Source organism: Rattus norvegicus, chromosome 15, assembly GCF_036323735.1.
Source record: "Rattus norvegicus strain BN/NHsdMcwi chromosome 15, GRCr8, whole genome shotgun sequence".
Lineage (NCBI taxonomy): Eukaryota > Metazoa > Chordata > Mammalia > Rodentia > Muridae > Rattus > Rattus norvegicus.
Genome location: NC_086033.1, coordinates 41,202,854 through 41,219,819, shown reverse-complemented (window position 1 = coordinate 41,219,819; position 16,966 = coordinate 41,202,854). Strand labels below are relative to the sequence as shown.

Here is a 16,966-nt window from a genome sequence, read left to right as displayed (position 1 = left end):
GGTAGGCAGTGGAACTTGGTGGTGCAGAGAAAGCCATGGATCCATGCCCTTGAAGGCCGGATGCTCTTCCTTACCGACACTGAGAGTTTCCTGTAAACTCGAGAGGCTCGTCTCCCTGCTCTGTCTTCACTCCGGGTTTCCCACGTAGTCCTGCTGCTGCTGCTGGAACATATATTTGTGGTCATCAGGTGTGACGAACACTGGCCTCTGTAACTTTTCTTTTAAACATCAGCACATTTCAGCTTTCCCTTCTGTGTCCTACCTATTTTAGTGTTGATATTTATTATATACCTTTGCTTTTTCTTTGTCTTTGGAGATAGACTCTCAAGTAGCCCAGGCTGGCCTTGAACATGCCATGTAGCAGAGTTGAATTCCTGAACCTCCCCCTGCCACTGAGCCTGGAATTACAGGAATGTACCATGCTTGACTCGTACCTTTGTTTTTAAACACTAACTCACCTCTGTGATAAGTAGTCTGGTATTATAAGCCAGTAACGTCGTGCTCAGAGATTGCACAAGACCAGTTGACTCCAGCTGCCTTCCTTTCTCCACAAAAACAGGAGGAAGCCTGGAGCAAGATCGCAGTTCACACTATGCTGGGTATTTGCAGTTCCCTGGCTGCCTTGCACCCGGGCTGGCCCTCCCAGTTCTTAAGAGCACTCTCCAGTCCTTGTCGGTAATTGTTTTGGGCCTGGGCAGCAACCTAGCTGGTCTGCTAATTAATGAGGCTGCCTGATTTATTCGGGCCACTCCATCTTGAACCAGGTAACTGAAGAACTGTTGAAGAAAATTGGAGCAGGATTTATTTTGACAATGTTGTCTGAGCTCCTGGATGTCTGTCTATCCCTGGGGAGATACAGGTTGTCCTTCCTGAACCTTGTTTTTCAGGTCCTTTCTAGCCTGTGATCTGTTCCACATCTTTCAAGTAAATTCTTTCTAGAATTAGTTTCTCCTGGGTTTAAAAAAACACAAGTCAATATTAAAACTGGTGAGATGGCTTTAGTGGTGAAGTGTTTGCTGCTTTTCCAAACATCACAATTAAGCTTCTTGTACCCATGTTGATAGGCTCACAACCACACACACACACACACACACACACACACACACACACACACACACATTTTATAAATAAATAAGACAACTCCATTTCTGACACAACTAGAAAATATTTACAATTGTCTGGCAAATTTATCTGCATTGCTTTGGGAAATTGAGACTGAGAGAGATAGGGGCTGGAGAGCACGACTCAGTAGTAGAGGCTATGCTTTCTGCGCATGAGCGTAAGGGTCTGAGCTTGGTCGTCAGCATTGCATGAAGGACAGAGAAAAAGAGGAGAGGAGAGAGGAATGAAGGTGAGGAAGAGAAGAACGAAAGGAGAGAACATACATAATTATGAGCCGTCAGAACCAGGTGTGCTGTGCATGCCTGTAATCCTGGCATTCAGGAGACAGAGGCAGAAGATGATGAGATCAGGGCAAGCCTGGGGTAAATAGGGAGTGAGAAATCAGCCTGTGCAACATAATGAATCCTGACTATAGACAGACAGACAGACAGACAGACAGACAGACAGACAGGGAGACATAGCAAATGCTAGTTTGTCTGTTTTCCTTACATTTAATCAAATCACTTTCCACAGTTGCTCGAAGCAGGCACCAGGAAATCGCCCCTGGTTTTTGCTTATGAAATAGACTAGACTAGTAGATATTTACTGTCTAAGGAATCAAAATGAGACATATTCTTAGGAATAGTTTTATCATAGTAAACAAGGGACAACGAGATTACACATGAAATGTGGTTATATTGCAAACATGTATGAACATAGCGTGTGCCTATGGTGAGCTATGTGGGTACAATGTGTGCCTATAGTCATCGTGTGGGGATGGTCTGTGGTTATACTCAGTTCTTATCTCTTTATCTAGCCTTTTTGAAATAGAGTTTCATACAGCGGTGAATTAGCTAAATGGCAAGTAAGAATACCAGTCCTAGGGCCCCTTTCCTCGATTGGGTCTGGGGTAGCAAAGATGAAATATAGGTTTTAAAAGATGTTAACTCAGGAATACCAGAGGGGAGTGTTTGCTAGCCTTAGGGAGATGTAGAGGTGCCCACCCATTGAGTTAGTCAAAGCATATGGAAATCAGCTGGCATGCCTGTGTCATTCATTCCTGAATCCAAAGAGCTCTAGCCACTGGCTGGGAACCAATGCCATTTAACTAATTCACCACAGTAAGGCAAAACATTAGAACCAATTACCAACAGTTTTATGAAGCCTCAAATTTACTATGTAGCTCAGCCTGACCTTGAACTCCTGATCCTCCTGCTTCCAACCTTCTGAATGCTAGGATTACAGCCACCATGTCTGACTTACAATCAATTCTATCTAAGGAAAAAGGTAACCTATCAAAAATGTAACAATGGCTTTTTTTGCTGGGTGCTGGCTGGCAAGTTTATGAAACCCAGGAAAGTGGTGCTGGTCCTGGCTGGACGCTACTCCGGACGCAAAGCCGTCATCGTGAAGAACATTGATCATGGCACCTCCGACCGCCCTTACAGCCATGCCCTGGTGGCTGGAATTGACCGCTCCCAGAAAAATGACAGCTGCCATGGGCAAGAAGAAGATCGCCAAGCAATCCAAGATCAAGTCCTCTGTGAAAGTTTATAACTACAGCCACCTCATGCCCACAAGGTACTCTGTGGATATCCCCTTGGACAAAACTGTTGTCAACAAGGATGTGTTCAGAGACCCAGCACTGAAACGCAAGGCCAGGCGAGAGGCCAAGGTCAAGTTTGAGAAGCGATATAAGACAGGGAAGAACAAATGGTTTTTCCAGAAGCTTCGCTTTTAGATGTATTTTTGTTTTCGTCATTAAAAAAATTAAAAAATAAAAAAAAATGTAACAATGGTTTGGGAATGTCCTATTTTGCTTCCTATTGCTGTGATAGAGACTATGTCCAAAAGCTGCTTGAGGAGGAGCAGCTCGAGTGTTTGGCTTAAGGATCCCATCATAATCCATGATGAGGGGAATTCTGGGTAGGAACTCAGGCGGGGAAGGAACCTGGAGGTAGAAACAGAAGCAGAGACCTTGGAGGAGGCTTATTCTCCCAAGGCTTGCTCAGCCTGCTTTCTTATACAACCAGGCCTACCCGACCAAGGATTGTACTGCCAACAATGGGCTCTTCCACATCAATCATTAATCAAGAGAATGCACTGGGCGTGTTAATCACATGTCTTCAATTCTCGAATTCAGGAAGCAGAACAAGCTGTCTCTGCAAGTTTAAAGCCTGCATGGTCTACATAGCAAGCGACTTACAGGTCAGCCAAGGCTCCAAAGTGAGACCCTGTCTCACAGAACAAAACAAAACATTAAAGAAAATGCACCCTAGACTTGCCTACAGACCAGTGTGCTGGAGGTATTTTCTAAATCGAGGTTCCCTATTCCCAGATGATCTGAACTTATTATGTCAAGTTGACAAAAAAAAAAAAAAAAAAAAAAAAAAAAAAAAAACTAACCAGCACAGGAACTTAAAAATACCTCTGAGAAAAAGTACACAGTATTAGTTCTATAGTAGATATAAAATCAAGGAAGGTCCTAAGGGACATGCTTAGAAAAAGCTTCTAATATGAACCCAGAAATGTCCTATAGGACAGGGTAAAATAACAGTGCTGAAAATATGTTTCGGGATTCGGATGGAAAGATCATATTTGGTTGAGGAAATCCAGAAAGGCTCTGTGGAGAGCTCTGTAAGGGTGTTCAGAGGAGGAGTACTGCAGTAGATAATTTTATGGATGTATAGATTTTTGTTTGTTTGCGGCCAGATTTCTCTGTGTAGCCTTGGCTGTCCCTGAACTCACTGTAGACCAGGCTGGCCTGAAACTCAGAGATTTGCCTGCCTCTCCCTCCTGAGTGTTGGGATTAAAGGTGTTCGACGCCATAGTCTGGCTAAACTTTTTTTTTCCAACAGAATTTGGAGAATTAAGAGAAAACCTTTGCAAAGCTATTAATGGTAACAATCCCAAGTTGTGTCTCAGAATGTTGACTTTAGGTAGAGGACTGTCCACATAGATAGGATGCTTTCAGGACAAAGGGCTAAGATGGTGGCAACTTGAGAAAATGGTTTGCACTGGTGAGGTGCTGTGGTCATCAAAGCTATTACCAAAGTAGTGGGGGCTATTTATCATGTGGACTCTGTAACAGTGTGCTAATCTTTCTCAAGTCTTTTGTTGTAGTGGTGGCAGGATAAAGACCTAGGAGATGGCTGTGCTTAAGAACAGCTTTGTGAAACAGCTAGGGATTGATTGGTTCATTGGGTGAGGAGAAGGAGATACCACCTTGCTCTGAGATTTACTCGAATCCTTCTCCACTGAGCTCTAGATCTGACAATGATCTGGATTGCTCTACACTGCTTGACTTCCTAAGACAAGTTTAGTTTAAAAGAGATTTGAAAAAGGGGAGAGCCTGAGAGCTCACTTTGGGCTGGTCTGAAATTTATCCATTGCTCCTGTCAGGGGACCTACTATTCAAGATTTTCCTTTCAGGCTCCTTGAGGTTTCCTTTCCTCTTCCCTTTGAGTTCAAGAAACCTAAGTCCTCGTCTTCTCAGTTCATCCTATCTTTTGTCTTTCCTCTAACCAGACCTTTTAACCAGCTTTCCACTATGTAACAGATACTGCAAGCTTATTTTGACCTACATCTTTGGAAGTTCCCAAGCATGATCACTTGACCTTATTATTTTGGGGCCTGTGGTGAGGTCCTACATCTCTATGAACCATGTGACAGAGCAAAGCACTTCATGGCCAGCAAGCAAAAGAGAGGAAGAGGAGGAGGCTGGAGTGCCATGACCCTTTTGAAAGTCCCCCGGAAAGACCCTACACAGAGTAGAATTCACCTGTCCAAGGTTTCATCACATCCCGATGTGCTGAGCTGAGCAGCAAACCTTTAGCACAAGGGCCTCGAGGAAGAATAAGCTGTAAAAGTTGGCATCTGTCTGTGATCAGTCCCGCAAAAGACCTAGCAATTTACCCCAACACTGCTTCCTGTTCATTCTACTTCCTGTTGTGGCACTGGCTTCACTTTTTAAATTACACAGGGCAAACCGTTACGTGAATAGTTAAATACTGACCATGCATGCAACCCCAAGCACCAAGATTGTTCTGGTTTTGCAAAAAGGTCCCACTATAGAGCCCAGACTGGTGTCTAACTCACAATGATCCTTCTGTAGCCTTCCAAATGCTTACCTCAGACACCATCATGCCTAGCAACTGCAGCTGTTCTATCACCGGTTGACAGCTTTCATGTACTGGAGCCAATAGCAAAATGTAATGTCAACTATAATTTTTTTCTAGCCTTCAGACTCCCACCCATACGCTGCTGTGTAACTGAGAAGAGACCTTTGTAGTCGAAGACTAAACTGTTTAACACTGACCCTGCACTGTCTGAGACAGATGTTCATCTATGCACAAGGAAAGCTTCGCTCCTACAGGTGCCGGGAAGCATCTCTGAGACTGGGTTCTCTTAAGATGCGTCTATGGGAGTCTTCAGGGTGTTGCTGTCTCTCTGGGGCCAAGTGTTTAAGCAGCAGAAGTTTCGGTAGCTACCACCTGGAACTGACCTTGTCCCTAGAACGTTTCTGGAGTTAGATTGACGGTCATAATGTTCACTGACTTCACACCCACTGTAACTTGTGCTCTTGTGCTGGTATGAGAAACCCAGTCCTTGGTTTTTCATAGCCATTTTTGCATTTCCTCCTGTTGGAAGTTTTTGTTCTGAGCATCCTGTTTGCTTTAAGCACAGGAATTGATTTACCCTCCCAATCCCTGTAGATTCCCTGACCTTGTACGTTGGGTCTACTTAGCTGTCTCCATCATGGCCTGAGTTTTTGGTGTGATTCTGCAGAGTGCACTTGTGTCCGCGCATAGATCAGCTGTGCTCTAATTCACCCTTAACCACCTAATCCTGCAGCGCTGTCGTCATTCTTCAGCTTGACTGAACACAACATGGCTCCTTTCGGTACCGCACAGGCTTCACCGGGTATTAGAGGAATTGAGCACGTCCTCCACGCTCTGGTACATGATTCACAGTGCTGTGAGAAGGAGGCTTCCCTACACACAGATTCACTTAGAATTAGTCCCACATTTTATCAGGTAGGGACAGCAGCTGAAGGATATTAAATAACTTCCCTGGTTATGAGGGAACAGAAGTGGGAGAGCATACATCCTAGTAGGGAAATTATTATATCAACACAAAGAGGGGTGTTTGATAAGTTAATGAAATTATGAATGAAAAATAAACTACTACTGTCTGAAGAGGTTGTAGATTAGGAGAGGGGCCATCAGGAATTGATGAGGTTCTCATGGCAGGTTGACATGACTAGTGTACTCACTGGAAACCAACTGCGTGCCTGGGGTGGGATGGAGGACAGATGGGTAAGGAGGGAGAGGGAAGGAGGAGGGAGGGAAAGGGACAGGGGGAGGGGGAGGGAGGGAAAGGGACAGGGGGAGGGGGAGGGAGAGAAGGAGGGGGAGGGAGTAGGAGGGGGAGGGGCAGAAGAGAATCAGTATCTTTTCACCAAAAGTCTTGTTCAACTGACTGGATAAGGCTTCTGCACATTGTGGAGGGTAATCTGCTCTACACAAAGTCTACTGACTTCAGTGTAATGTTGTCTAAAACAATTAATTTCATTGAGAGGCAGACTTGACTAAATAATATGTAAGTAGCATGGTCTATTCAAGTGGGCCCCCTACATTAACCCAGGAAAAAAGAGAGGCTGCTACTCGGGTGGGAGATTGATGGATGATACGGCATTGTTAGATTTCACAGTGTGAAGACAGCACCTGGGGCATAGTGGGCAGATAAGTTACAGTTCTACTTATTTGTAGAAATAGTTTGAAAGTTGTTGGGTCACTCAGCTACAGTACTTAGGAAAGGGTTGTTTGTTTGTGTTCTTTGGTTTTGTTTTTTGTTAGCAGTGATGTGATATGTAGCTGCTCTTCCAGGTGTGATGGCTCGCACACCCCAGCAAACCTATATGACATTGACAAATGTTTAAGAACAAAATGCATTAAATCCATCCAGTCCCTTGACATCATAGTTTGTAAGAGCTTATTATAAATGCATGCAAACCACTTACTTGGCCCACCATGGAGCAAATGCTATTTAACAGGAAGCTTGGTTTGTGCTGAAGCATTGTCTGTGTCCTCACAGGGAACCGAGGCTTGCCGTTGGCCAGAATGACGAGAGAGTTTGGTACTGTACATTGCTAGCTTGGAAGAAGTTCAGACATCAAAGTGTGACATGTGTTGCTTTGGCACCATTACAGAACTGAAAAACCTTAAGTCACATTAATTCCAGCCAGAGTTACAAAAGACAGGGCAAGGATGATAGATACCAATCTTTGGTCATGTAGACATAAAGGAAGAAACATCTTTTACTATGTGTCGGGTACCACTACAGCTTTCAGATACAGTATCTTATTTAATACTCTTTTAAAGAATTACTTATTTATCTTATGTGTATGACTGCACTGTAGCTGTCTTAAGACACATCAGAAGATGGCATTGGATCCCATTACAGATGGTTGTGAGTCCTGTGGTGCTGGGAATTGAACTCAGGAAGAACAGTCAGTGCTCTTAACCACTGAGTCATCTTTCCAGTCCCTTAACCATCCTGCATGTAGGTACTTATGGATCATTGCAACCCTGTGACCTCTTCTATCCTTCCTAGGGAACTTGTTGAAGATCTCATAACTAGTTAGGAGAAGAAATAGGATGAAAACCCAAGTCTGATTCCAACCCAAGCCATCATTAACAAAGCTGACAACAGGAGAGCTAAGAGGGGACAGACTAATAACATTGTGGCACTGAAAGAAATTAGCAGCAAATCAGATATCCTAGAGCCAGAGACAATGGTAACTGGCATGTTTGTAATCTAGCTATGTATTTTACAAAGATTGATGTTCAGGAAAAATAGAGTAGTCTGCGTTAGAAGCTGGTTTCAGAAGATGCAGGGGCAAATCTGGAGTTGTTCAAGAAATGCTCCTTGAGGCAAGTGTATGGAGTGGTTCTGTGTGACCTCTCAGTGGACAAAGCGGCCTGACCTCATCAGGCTTCCGCTTTCAGTGGAGAGAGACAGAACCTAAGTAAACCGCAGCTTATGTCAGTGACAGGTACCATGAATAACAGGAAAGCAAGGGAGAGAAATAGAGATGGTGCAGGGCAGTTAGAGGAGCCCTTGCAGAGAAGCCAAGGATTGAGGACCTCAGAGAGGAGAGAGCCAATCTTGCAAATGTCTCTGGGTGTGCACATTTTAGCTTTGAATTTTCATGCTTGTAATATAGTCCTGTGACCCTCCTCACCCCATTCCCTTCTCTTATGCCCCAACCCTTGGAGATCCCCTTTTACTTCCCAACTAGTCTCCTACTTCCATGTCCTGTACACACACATGTAGATCTTTTAAAGAGTTATTTTATTTTTAATAATGTGTACTTTGTATGTAGGTATGGGTGCCCATGGAGACCAGAGGTATCAGATTTCCTGGAACTAGAATTACAGGTGTTCATGAGCTGCCCGACAGGAGTGTTTGGAACCCAACTCAGGTCCTCTGGAAGGGTGGTATGTGCTCTGAACTGCTCAACTGTCTCTCTCCTGCCCTGCTTATTAATTTGTTGATAATTTCACACAACATATTTTGATAATATTTACTTCCACTCCTAATTCATCCCACTCCCCGTACCTTTACCTACCCCAACTTCATATTTCTTAAAAAAAAAAAATCACTCACTGACTTCAATTTAGGACACCTACGGAAGTGCGATTGCCTAACCAACAGTCAGGTCCTTAGAGAAAGCTGACTCTCCTTCCAGAAGCCACCAACTGTCCCTAGCTCCTCGGTTAGGGATTTGGGGTAGTGAACCTTTTCTCACTCTGTGCCAGAATGCTGACTGGCTTGATTTTTGCAGGTCTTGTGCAGATAACGCTGGCTGCTCATGGGTGCTGTGGTCATCCCCTGTCCATTAGACTGCAGAACTTGAAGGAGTATAATAACTCCAGGAATGTTTCTGTTTTTCTGTGTCAGTATGACTAAGGTCTTTTGTGATTCCATAATTATTTTAAGATTGATTTTCAATTCCTGTGAAGCTTCGCATCTAAATTTTGATGGCGATTGTATTGAGTCTGTAGCTTGCTTTTTGCTAAGATGGCCACTTTCACATATTAATCCTACTAATTCATGTGCTTGGGCAGTCTTTCCATCCTTTGGTGTCTTCTCTAATGTCTTTCTTCAGGGCTTTAATGTTTTCATTGTTTAGGTATTTCATCTCCTCAGTTAGGTTTATTCCAAGGGTTTCTGTTGTTGTTTCTGGCTATTGTGAATGGGACTGCTTCCCAATTCCTCTCTTAGTCTGTTTGTTTTGGGTATTATATAGGAAGGCTACTGATTTTGGTATTATCCTGTGACTGACACTTTGCTGAAAGTGTTTCCTGGTAGGGTCTCTCACTTACAGAATGAGGTAATATGCAAATAGAAACACTTTGCCTTCTTTCTTTCTTGTTCTGAACACCTTTTGTTTTCTTCTCTTGTCTTCCTGTTCTAGCCAAGACTTCAAGAACGCTATTGAATGAGCTTAGTGAAAGTGAACACCTTCGTCTTTTTCCTGATCTCTGTGGGAATGCTTCAGAGGGTTTCTGTTGTTGTTTTGTTCTGTTTGGCTTTTTGTTTTATTTTCATTTGATATGATGGTGGCTATCAGTTTGTAATAGATGTTAAGATATATCCCATCCTTAGTCTCTACAGGATTTGTTTTGGTTTTTGGTTTGTTTGTTTTGAGACAGTGTATCTTTGTAGCCTTGGCTGTCATGGAATGAGCTCTGTAGACTATGGCTGTCATAGGACTAGCTCTGTAGACTATGTTAATAATCAAGTGATTTCTGTCTTTGAGTCTGGTTTACATGGTGAATCATATTTATTGACTTAGCTATGTTGAATCTTACCTCCAATTGTAGAATGACATCGACTTGATTACAGTGAATGATCCTTCGGATGTGTTTTGAATGTAGTTCCCAAGTATTTTTTTTTAAAGGGAACGTACATTTATTAAAAATAAAATAGCACACAGTCTCTGATAATGAACAATTAAACCCCACTCAAAAGTCCAAAGACTTCCAATATATGATGTAGCAATGTACATGTGTAAAAAAATCCCATGGAGTCATTTATTTTAGAATTTTCAAAAGAAAAAAGCAAACCCACTGGGGTTTCCTTGTGAAGACTGCCTCCGGGTGCACTAGCAAGGCCGGCGCACCTCAGAGCTCTGTACACGGCACTGCAGCCTGTGCAGCAGCCTCTAGCGACACACCTTTCTGACTACGGTCAGTTCTGCGTGGTGATCCAGAATAAAAATCAGTGCTTTTATTTCATAGGAAGTATTCATAGGCTGGAAGAGCAGGGGTGACCTGGTTTCTTAAAATCTTCAATTTTAATGAAGACACAGACGAAATTACTAAATCTAGACATTTTCACATTATTTTGCCTGAGTGTCAATTACTGTATAAAAATTAATGTAAAATCTTAAATGAACCAAAACTGGTGTCTCTGAAGACTGAAGTTCTTCACATCTGATGTGGCCGGTGACTCTTCTGTCTCTGTAATTAGCAATGTCTCAAAACAAAAAACTTTTGAGAAAGATTATGCACTCCTGTGAAGAGAGAGCAAACGGGCCGTCCTCAATCTCTGCCTAGGACACACACAGCTCCTGCTGGCCACTGCACGGGGCTAATTTCCCATCTTCAGTCTTTTCCTGCCCAGGGGTGTGGCAGGAGGTCTTCCTCTTGAGTAACCGAAGACTCAGCCGAAGCAGCTCGTTGTCCACCATCGGAGTGTTGGTGTACGCCTGCTTCACGGTTCCCTTTTCGTTCTTCACAAGCTGCTTCCGGATTGCAGAATCCCGTCTGAAACATAATGCTTTACAACATGGTCCCAGGTCACTAAGGAGACTCGCCCGCTCTTCTTTTCGAAGTAAAGCAGCCATGTTGAGAGCCCCTAGTTCATGTTCAAAAAGGCTGTCTGCATCTTTGGGTTTCTCTAGAAGTTGTTGACATGTTTCTTTAACTTTTGTAAAGAGCTCAGAACCGGCCAACTTTTTAGAAATCCCAACTCGTAGTAGCACGGCTCCGGGTGTGAACTTTAAGAGTGCAGCCCCGGGCTCTCTCGGCTCTTTCCGATGCTTTGGCATTAGTCCAGACCAGTCCACATCTATCACATCTAATGGATCTGGCATCTTCTCCTCTTCCTGCTGGTCCTCTCTCTTTTCTGCATCCCCTGCCAGAATTTCATCTAGCTCGTCGTCACTGATGGGCTCATAGCCTTCCCCAGCACCAGACCCTAACGAATGCGCATCATCTAACTTGGACTCGTCATCTCCTTCCAGACTCTCTGTTCTCTCCGCTTTACTCACATCCTCAAACCCCTGCGCAGACCCCAGGTCTCTGTCCATCCTTTCTTTGTCCAAGGCCACAGAGTCCCGGGAGCTGCCCTCCAGGTCTCTGTCGTGTTCACTCTCCAATTTGACTTCACTTCGCTTCACAGATTCCAACTGAGATGTCTCAAAAGTTCTATCTCGTTCTCTGTCTCTTTCCATGGGGTCGGCGACCAGTCTCTCTCTCTCTCTGTCCAAGTCTCTCCTTTTGTCTCGGTCTCTCTCGCGTTCCCGAAGTCTATCACGGTCTCGGGTCCGAGGCCACTCTTTGTCTGCTTCCCGGTCCCACTCCCTTTGTCTGGGATCTCTCCGCTCCCTCTCACGCTCTCTGTCATGCTCATACCTATCTCGTTCTTGAAGCCGGTCTCTGCTGTCAAATGACCCAGACCTGGAGTGAACCTGTCGGTCTGACTCAGGAGAGCTTCTTCTGGAGCTGTGGCTTCTGGAATCCTGGCGATCTGAAGAAGTACTCCGACTGGGCTCTCCACGCTTTAACTGATCAATCCTAGATTTTCTCTCTCCTGTGAGCTCTAGGCTCTTTGTCTTTTCTCTATCTCTGGAGCCACTGTGGAGCACTCTCTTCCGACCACCCTGATCGTCCCCACTTCGATGTGCAGAATCATTAGATGGGGAGCGCAGGCGACCAGAGGTATGGCTGCGGTGACTCCGATTGCTTCCCAGGCTGCTGCTTCTCTTTTGATCCACCAGTTTGCGATGTGGTGTATCTTCCAGGGTCACATGAGACACCTCTACCTTCTCCCCTCGTGCCCTGTGGCATTTTCTGTGTGAGTCTTCACTGGCATTGATATTGGAGGTGGCACCAGAGCTTGAAATGGTGTTCCCAAGTATTTTATTGAGAATTTGTGTCTATGTTCAGACAAAGACACAGAAAGATTGGCTTATAGTTTTTCATTGTTGCTGTTACATTTTTCCATATTTAAATAATTTCTATTCTGATTTTCATTATTTCTTTTTATCTACTGCTTTTGAGGTTGGTTTAGCTTTGTTTATCCAGTGGCTTAAGGTTCACTGTGAGCTGTTTATTTGAGATCCCTCTAGTACTTTAAGCACTTAGAGCTATGAACTTCCCTCTTGGGACTTCACTGTATCGCAGAGATTGGGATGGGCTGTGTCTGTTTATCATTCAATTCTAAAACCTTTTAAGTTTCCTTCTTTTTTTTTTTTTTTTCGGAGCTGGGGACCGAACCCAGGGCCTTGCGCTCGCTAGGCAAGCGCTCTACCGCTGAGCTAAATCCCCAACCCCTTAAGTTTCCTTCTTGATTTCTGCAGTAATCTCTGAGTCAGCATTCAATAATTGTTTAATTTCAATGAGTTTGCATTTCCTATAGTCTTCTTTTGCTATTGATTTTTAGTTTTATCCCACTGTTGTCAGATATAGAACACAGAATGTTGTTTCAATTTTCCCTATTTGTTGAGACTTGTTTTGTTTCCTAATATGTAATGTATTTTAGAGAAGATTTCATGGGCTGTTGAGATGACTATAGTGTTTGTTATTTGGGTAAAATGTTCTGCCTTTTTGTTTGTTTGTTTTAATGTTCAGGCTTCTGCAGGCAGTCATTGCTGCTGTGTGTTGTAACACTGTGCCATATCCAGGGTGGTGGTTGAATATTCTTGGCCTAGGGACTGGCACTATTAGGAGGCACGGCTTTGTTGGAGGAAGTGTATCACTGTGGGGGTGGGCAATGAGACTCTCCTCCTAGTCATGTGGGAGGCAGTCTGTTCCTGGCTTCCTTTAGATGAAGATGTAGAACTCTCAGCTCATTCTTCAGTTCCATGCCTGCCTGGGCGCTACCATACTTCCTGCTATGATGATGATTGACCGAACCTCTGAACCTATAAACTCGTCCCAATGAAATGTTGTCCTTGATGAGAGTTGTCTTAGTCACAGTGTCTCTTCACAACAATGGAAGCCTAGGACACCCAGAGACACATCTTACAGCATTCCTCTCCATCCCTTGCTCTTTACTCCCTCCTCCATGGTGTTCCCTTCTCTAAGACTGAAAGCTACGCCAGTCTGTAGGCTGTAAACAAAAGTATTTAGAAGGCAGTTAGCGTACATGTCCATTTAGTAAAATAACAACAGATTCCTCCATAGACCTTGTGACCTCTCTAGGTACAGGCTTTTGACCAGGTGTCATATTACTTTTCTATTCTTACAATACAACACAGCCAAGACAACTTCAAAGAGGCATCATTTGATTGGACTTATGGTTTCAGAGGATTAGAGTCCAAGATGGCAGAATGAAGGCATGGCAGTAGGAACAACTGAAAACTCATCTTGATCCAAAAATAGGAGGGAGAGAGCTGAATACTGTGAACAGTGAGAGTCCTTTGAGACCTCGAAGCTTGCCCAGTGACACAATCCTCCAACAAGGCCACACCTCAGGATCATTTCTGAACAGTCCCACCCACGGGGGACCAAGTGTTTAACATATGGGTTTATAGGAGTAATTCTCATTCAAACTACTACACCAGGATCACAGTACCAGCCACGGATTGCCTCCCATGGAGGATGATCCATTGAGAAGTGGTTGGATACTCCTGGACCCATCAAGGCACTATTAAACACACAAGTGTATCTTGGGTGATAGCTTGTTGAGATCACTGATGGTTTTTCTATCTGATAGCCTGATAGAATCCTCTGACATGACAAAAGCTAATCATCAGAGAGGAAGCGTCCTATTGGAGGGTTTCGTACAAAGTTGTTGTGATGTGTCTTCTGCTTTTAAAGCATCATTTTGGATGCAGAGTTCACAGGAATGTGAGGTAGGATAAAGGTGAGAAGGTCTATAACTCAGGAAGATGGTTACAATGGCAATCCAGGCTAATTAATTGTGCCCAGATAGAGGAAATGAGGTCATAGTCTAATGCATTTTAAAACCAGCAGAGCAGATATGTGGATATCTATATGTGAGATATAGGAGGAGAATAGAGGAACTTTAGAGCAGAATACCAGAAAGATCTTTGCAGTGCTAAAAAAGAGGACAGTGACAGAGAGAGGTCTGAGAAGCACTCATAGTAGTGCCAATCAGAAGACCCAGAAAAGCAAATGGTGAGCGGGGGAATCATGGAGCTTGGGAAGATAGCGAAGCACCACAGAAGGTGAGAGAATAGAAAAGGAAGCCACCGCGGTGGAGGAAGCAGACAGGCTACCACTGAGTATATGGGACTTTGTACTCTGTGACAACCTTTGAAAGAAACGAATCAATATTGCCCAGTACTATTGTTTTGGAAAGTCTGGTGGTGCTATGACCTAGTCCTGTGTTTGATGGATCATCATAGAATACAGCTGGCAGCTGACAGAACTTTGATTGGGGATATCAGAATGACCATTTGTATCCGTCTACCAACTTGGTGCTTTCATTTCCGGTTGTTCATTCTGTACTTAGGAACTATGTGTGACTCACCTATGGTGAGTGAGTCTATTCATTCCATGTGCAGTAACTGACGTTTGTTTGGGTCATTTTTCTTTTTTACGTATAAAACACAGGAGTTAATGTCTAGTTCACTTTTGTGCTTATAAATACTTAAAGGGGATAAAAGTTGTCTTCACTGGGCTTTTCTTTACACACTTGAGCTCCATGTGAGAATGAGTGACAGAGGCAAGCCCCGCCTCCCACCCCCCCACACCACTAACATTAAAGCCTTCATTCAGCTGCAGTAAGAGGTCTTGTTTTCTCTGCTCCAGTCCCCAATAAACTGCTCAGTTTTCCATGCATACACCCCAGGCTCAGGGATGCGTCCCACAAATGCCCTTCACCTTGACTGATTTGGCTCTGGGTTTTCTTCCTAATCCCAGATCAGCAGTGAGCTCCCCATGGCTGCATTTCATCACTACGATCAACTGTATGGTTCTAGTTCGGCCTTCTCTGCTTCCTCACCTTCCTCTGGCCAGTGAAGAGCCTCCTTCTGCCCCTGTGATGGACTACACAAACTTTCTTCTAGTAGGAGCCTTCATCCCACAGCTTGGTCCTTTCCCATTGCTTTGTCAGAACCCACCAAAGACAATGTACCTATGATGTCCAACCTTTGAGATTCTTCTAGCAATACTAGATTCCAGCCTGAAGGTTTTTAAATTTAGAAGCTTTTTAAAAAAAACATGTGCTTGTACATTTTCTTACCTATACTCATTAGCATAGAAAGAACTTGCATGAATTTGCAGTTGCAGTAGCCAACACCGGGGGGGGGGCACACCATATGCCGAGCATTGTTTTATATTTTGCTTTGATACTTAGAGCAACATCCCATGTTCATCTTTCAGGCAATTAAATGGCAAGCAGCTCACACAGTCAGAATCGGACTTCAATTTAGCTGTCTGGCTCCACAGCCCAGCCTCACTGCCCTATACTCCCCTGCTTCTGTGGTTGCTCAAAATCAGAGTTTCACTGATTTTGTTGTGAAGGTCCCCTGGGGACTGTCACTGAATGTAAAGCTCAGCCCTCACCACCCTCTACCACCAAGAAACAGAAAATGCTCTCAGACATTTTGGGAAATGTTTTCTAGCTAAATGCTTCCAGGTGAGGCCCAACAAGAGAAAAGTGAACATCAAGAAGGCAAAAAAGATGTGAAAATATACATGTCATCTGTAGATCTATGCACCCGCTCACCTGGCTTTCTCCAAGTCTTGAACATTTTAAATAAATATAACTTTTACAAATGTTTCAACTTTCAAACACATGAATATAGTTGCTGGGCAAGAAATGGGCATGGAGATGAAGTGTAGCCCTCTCTCTCTCTCTCTCTCTCTCTCTCTCTCTTTCTTTCTTTTCCCACGTGGAGGGGTTTAATGAGAGAAGAGTAGAAGAAGAAAGAGAGGAGAGGCGGCCGGCCATGGGCACGTGGTGGGAGGGGGGAGGGGGCAAGAACAGAGAAGAACGAAGAGTGAGAGAGAAGAGAGCCCTCTTTTCTTTCTTATGTATGAGGCTAAATGATCTTGCATGGTCTAATGCTCATAGAAGAAGATAACCTCTACTGTTTACCAAGAGCCTGGCATACTTTTTAATAGTGCAAAGGTAAACTTGAATCCAGCCCGTGCCAACCCTCAAAGTCACAATCGGAAAGTCATGGTTTTCTTCCTGTTTACTTTTGGCTCTTATGCTTGAGAACATTACACAGATGCCCGTTGTCCTTTACCGTCTCCAATCCTTCCCCAAGGAGACCAGGAGCAAGAGTGGGCTGTGCCTCATGCTTTCTAGGCTGAGCTAGACCCTTTGAGTGGACTGTGCAGTGGACACTGAGTCTCTAAGGTCATCACATAATGAAAACACCTTATGAGGCTGAAATGTGGACTTCCATGGCTCTATTTTAAGTGACTGCTCCCTCAAGAGGTCTGCAACAAGGCGAGGAGCTCTGCTCTGGAAGGGCTACCGTCACTCAGAGAGGAAAAATGGGCAATTACAACACATATCCTGAAATAGAAACATCTAGAACTTATACTCATTTTTGCTCCCTTATTAAAATAGCCTGCCAGTCTGAAACATC

General features: G+C 43.9%; 2 protein-coding genes and 1 pseudogene across 11 annotated transcripts in view; 2 read left to right on the top strand and 1 right to left on the bottom strand.

Annotated features, from left to right (window-relative positions):
* Positions 1-16,966, top strand: part of Ints6 (integrator complex subunit 6) — a 143,767-nt gene that overhangs the window by 4,531 nt on the left and 122,270 nt on the right. The gene's annotated exons all lie outside the window — the stretch shown is intronic.
* LOC134482069 (zinc finger CCCH domain-containing protein 13-like) overlaps positions 1-16,966 on the bottom strand; it is a 34,514-nt gene that overhangs the window by 14,296 nt on the left and 3,252 nt on the right. Inside the window, exon 2 of the mRNA XM_063274833.1 lies at positions 75-12,331. Within this exon, the coding sequence (XP_063130903.1) occupies positions 10,724-12,331 (1,608 nt within the window). The 3' untranslated portion in view covers positions 75-10,723. The remainder of the gene's footprint in view (positions 1-74; positions 12,332-16,966) is intronic.
* LOC134482128 (large ribosomal subunit protein eL27-like) lies at positions 2,332-2,897 on the top strand (annotated as a pseudogene).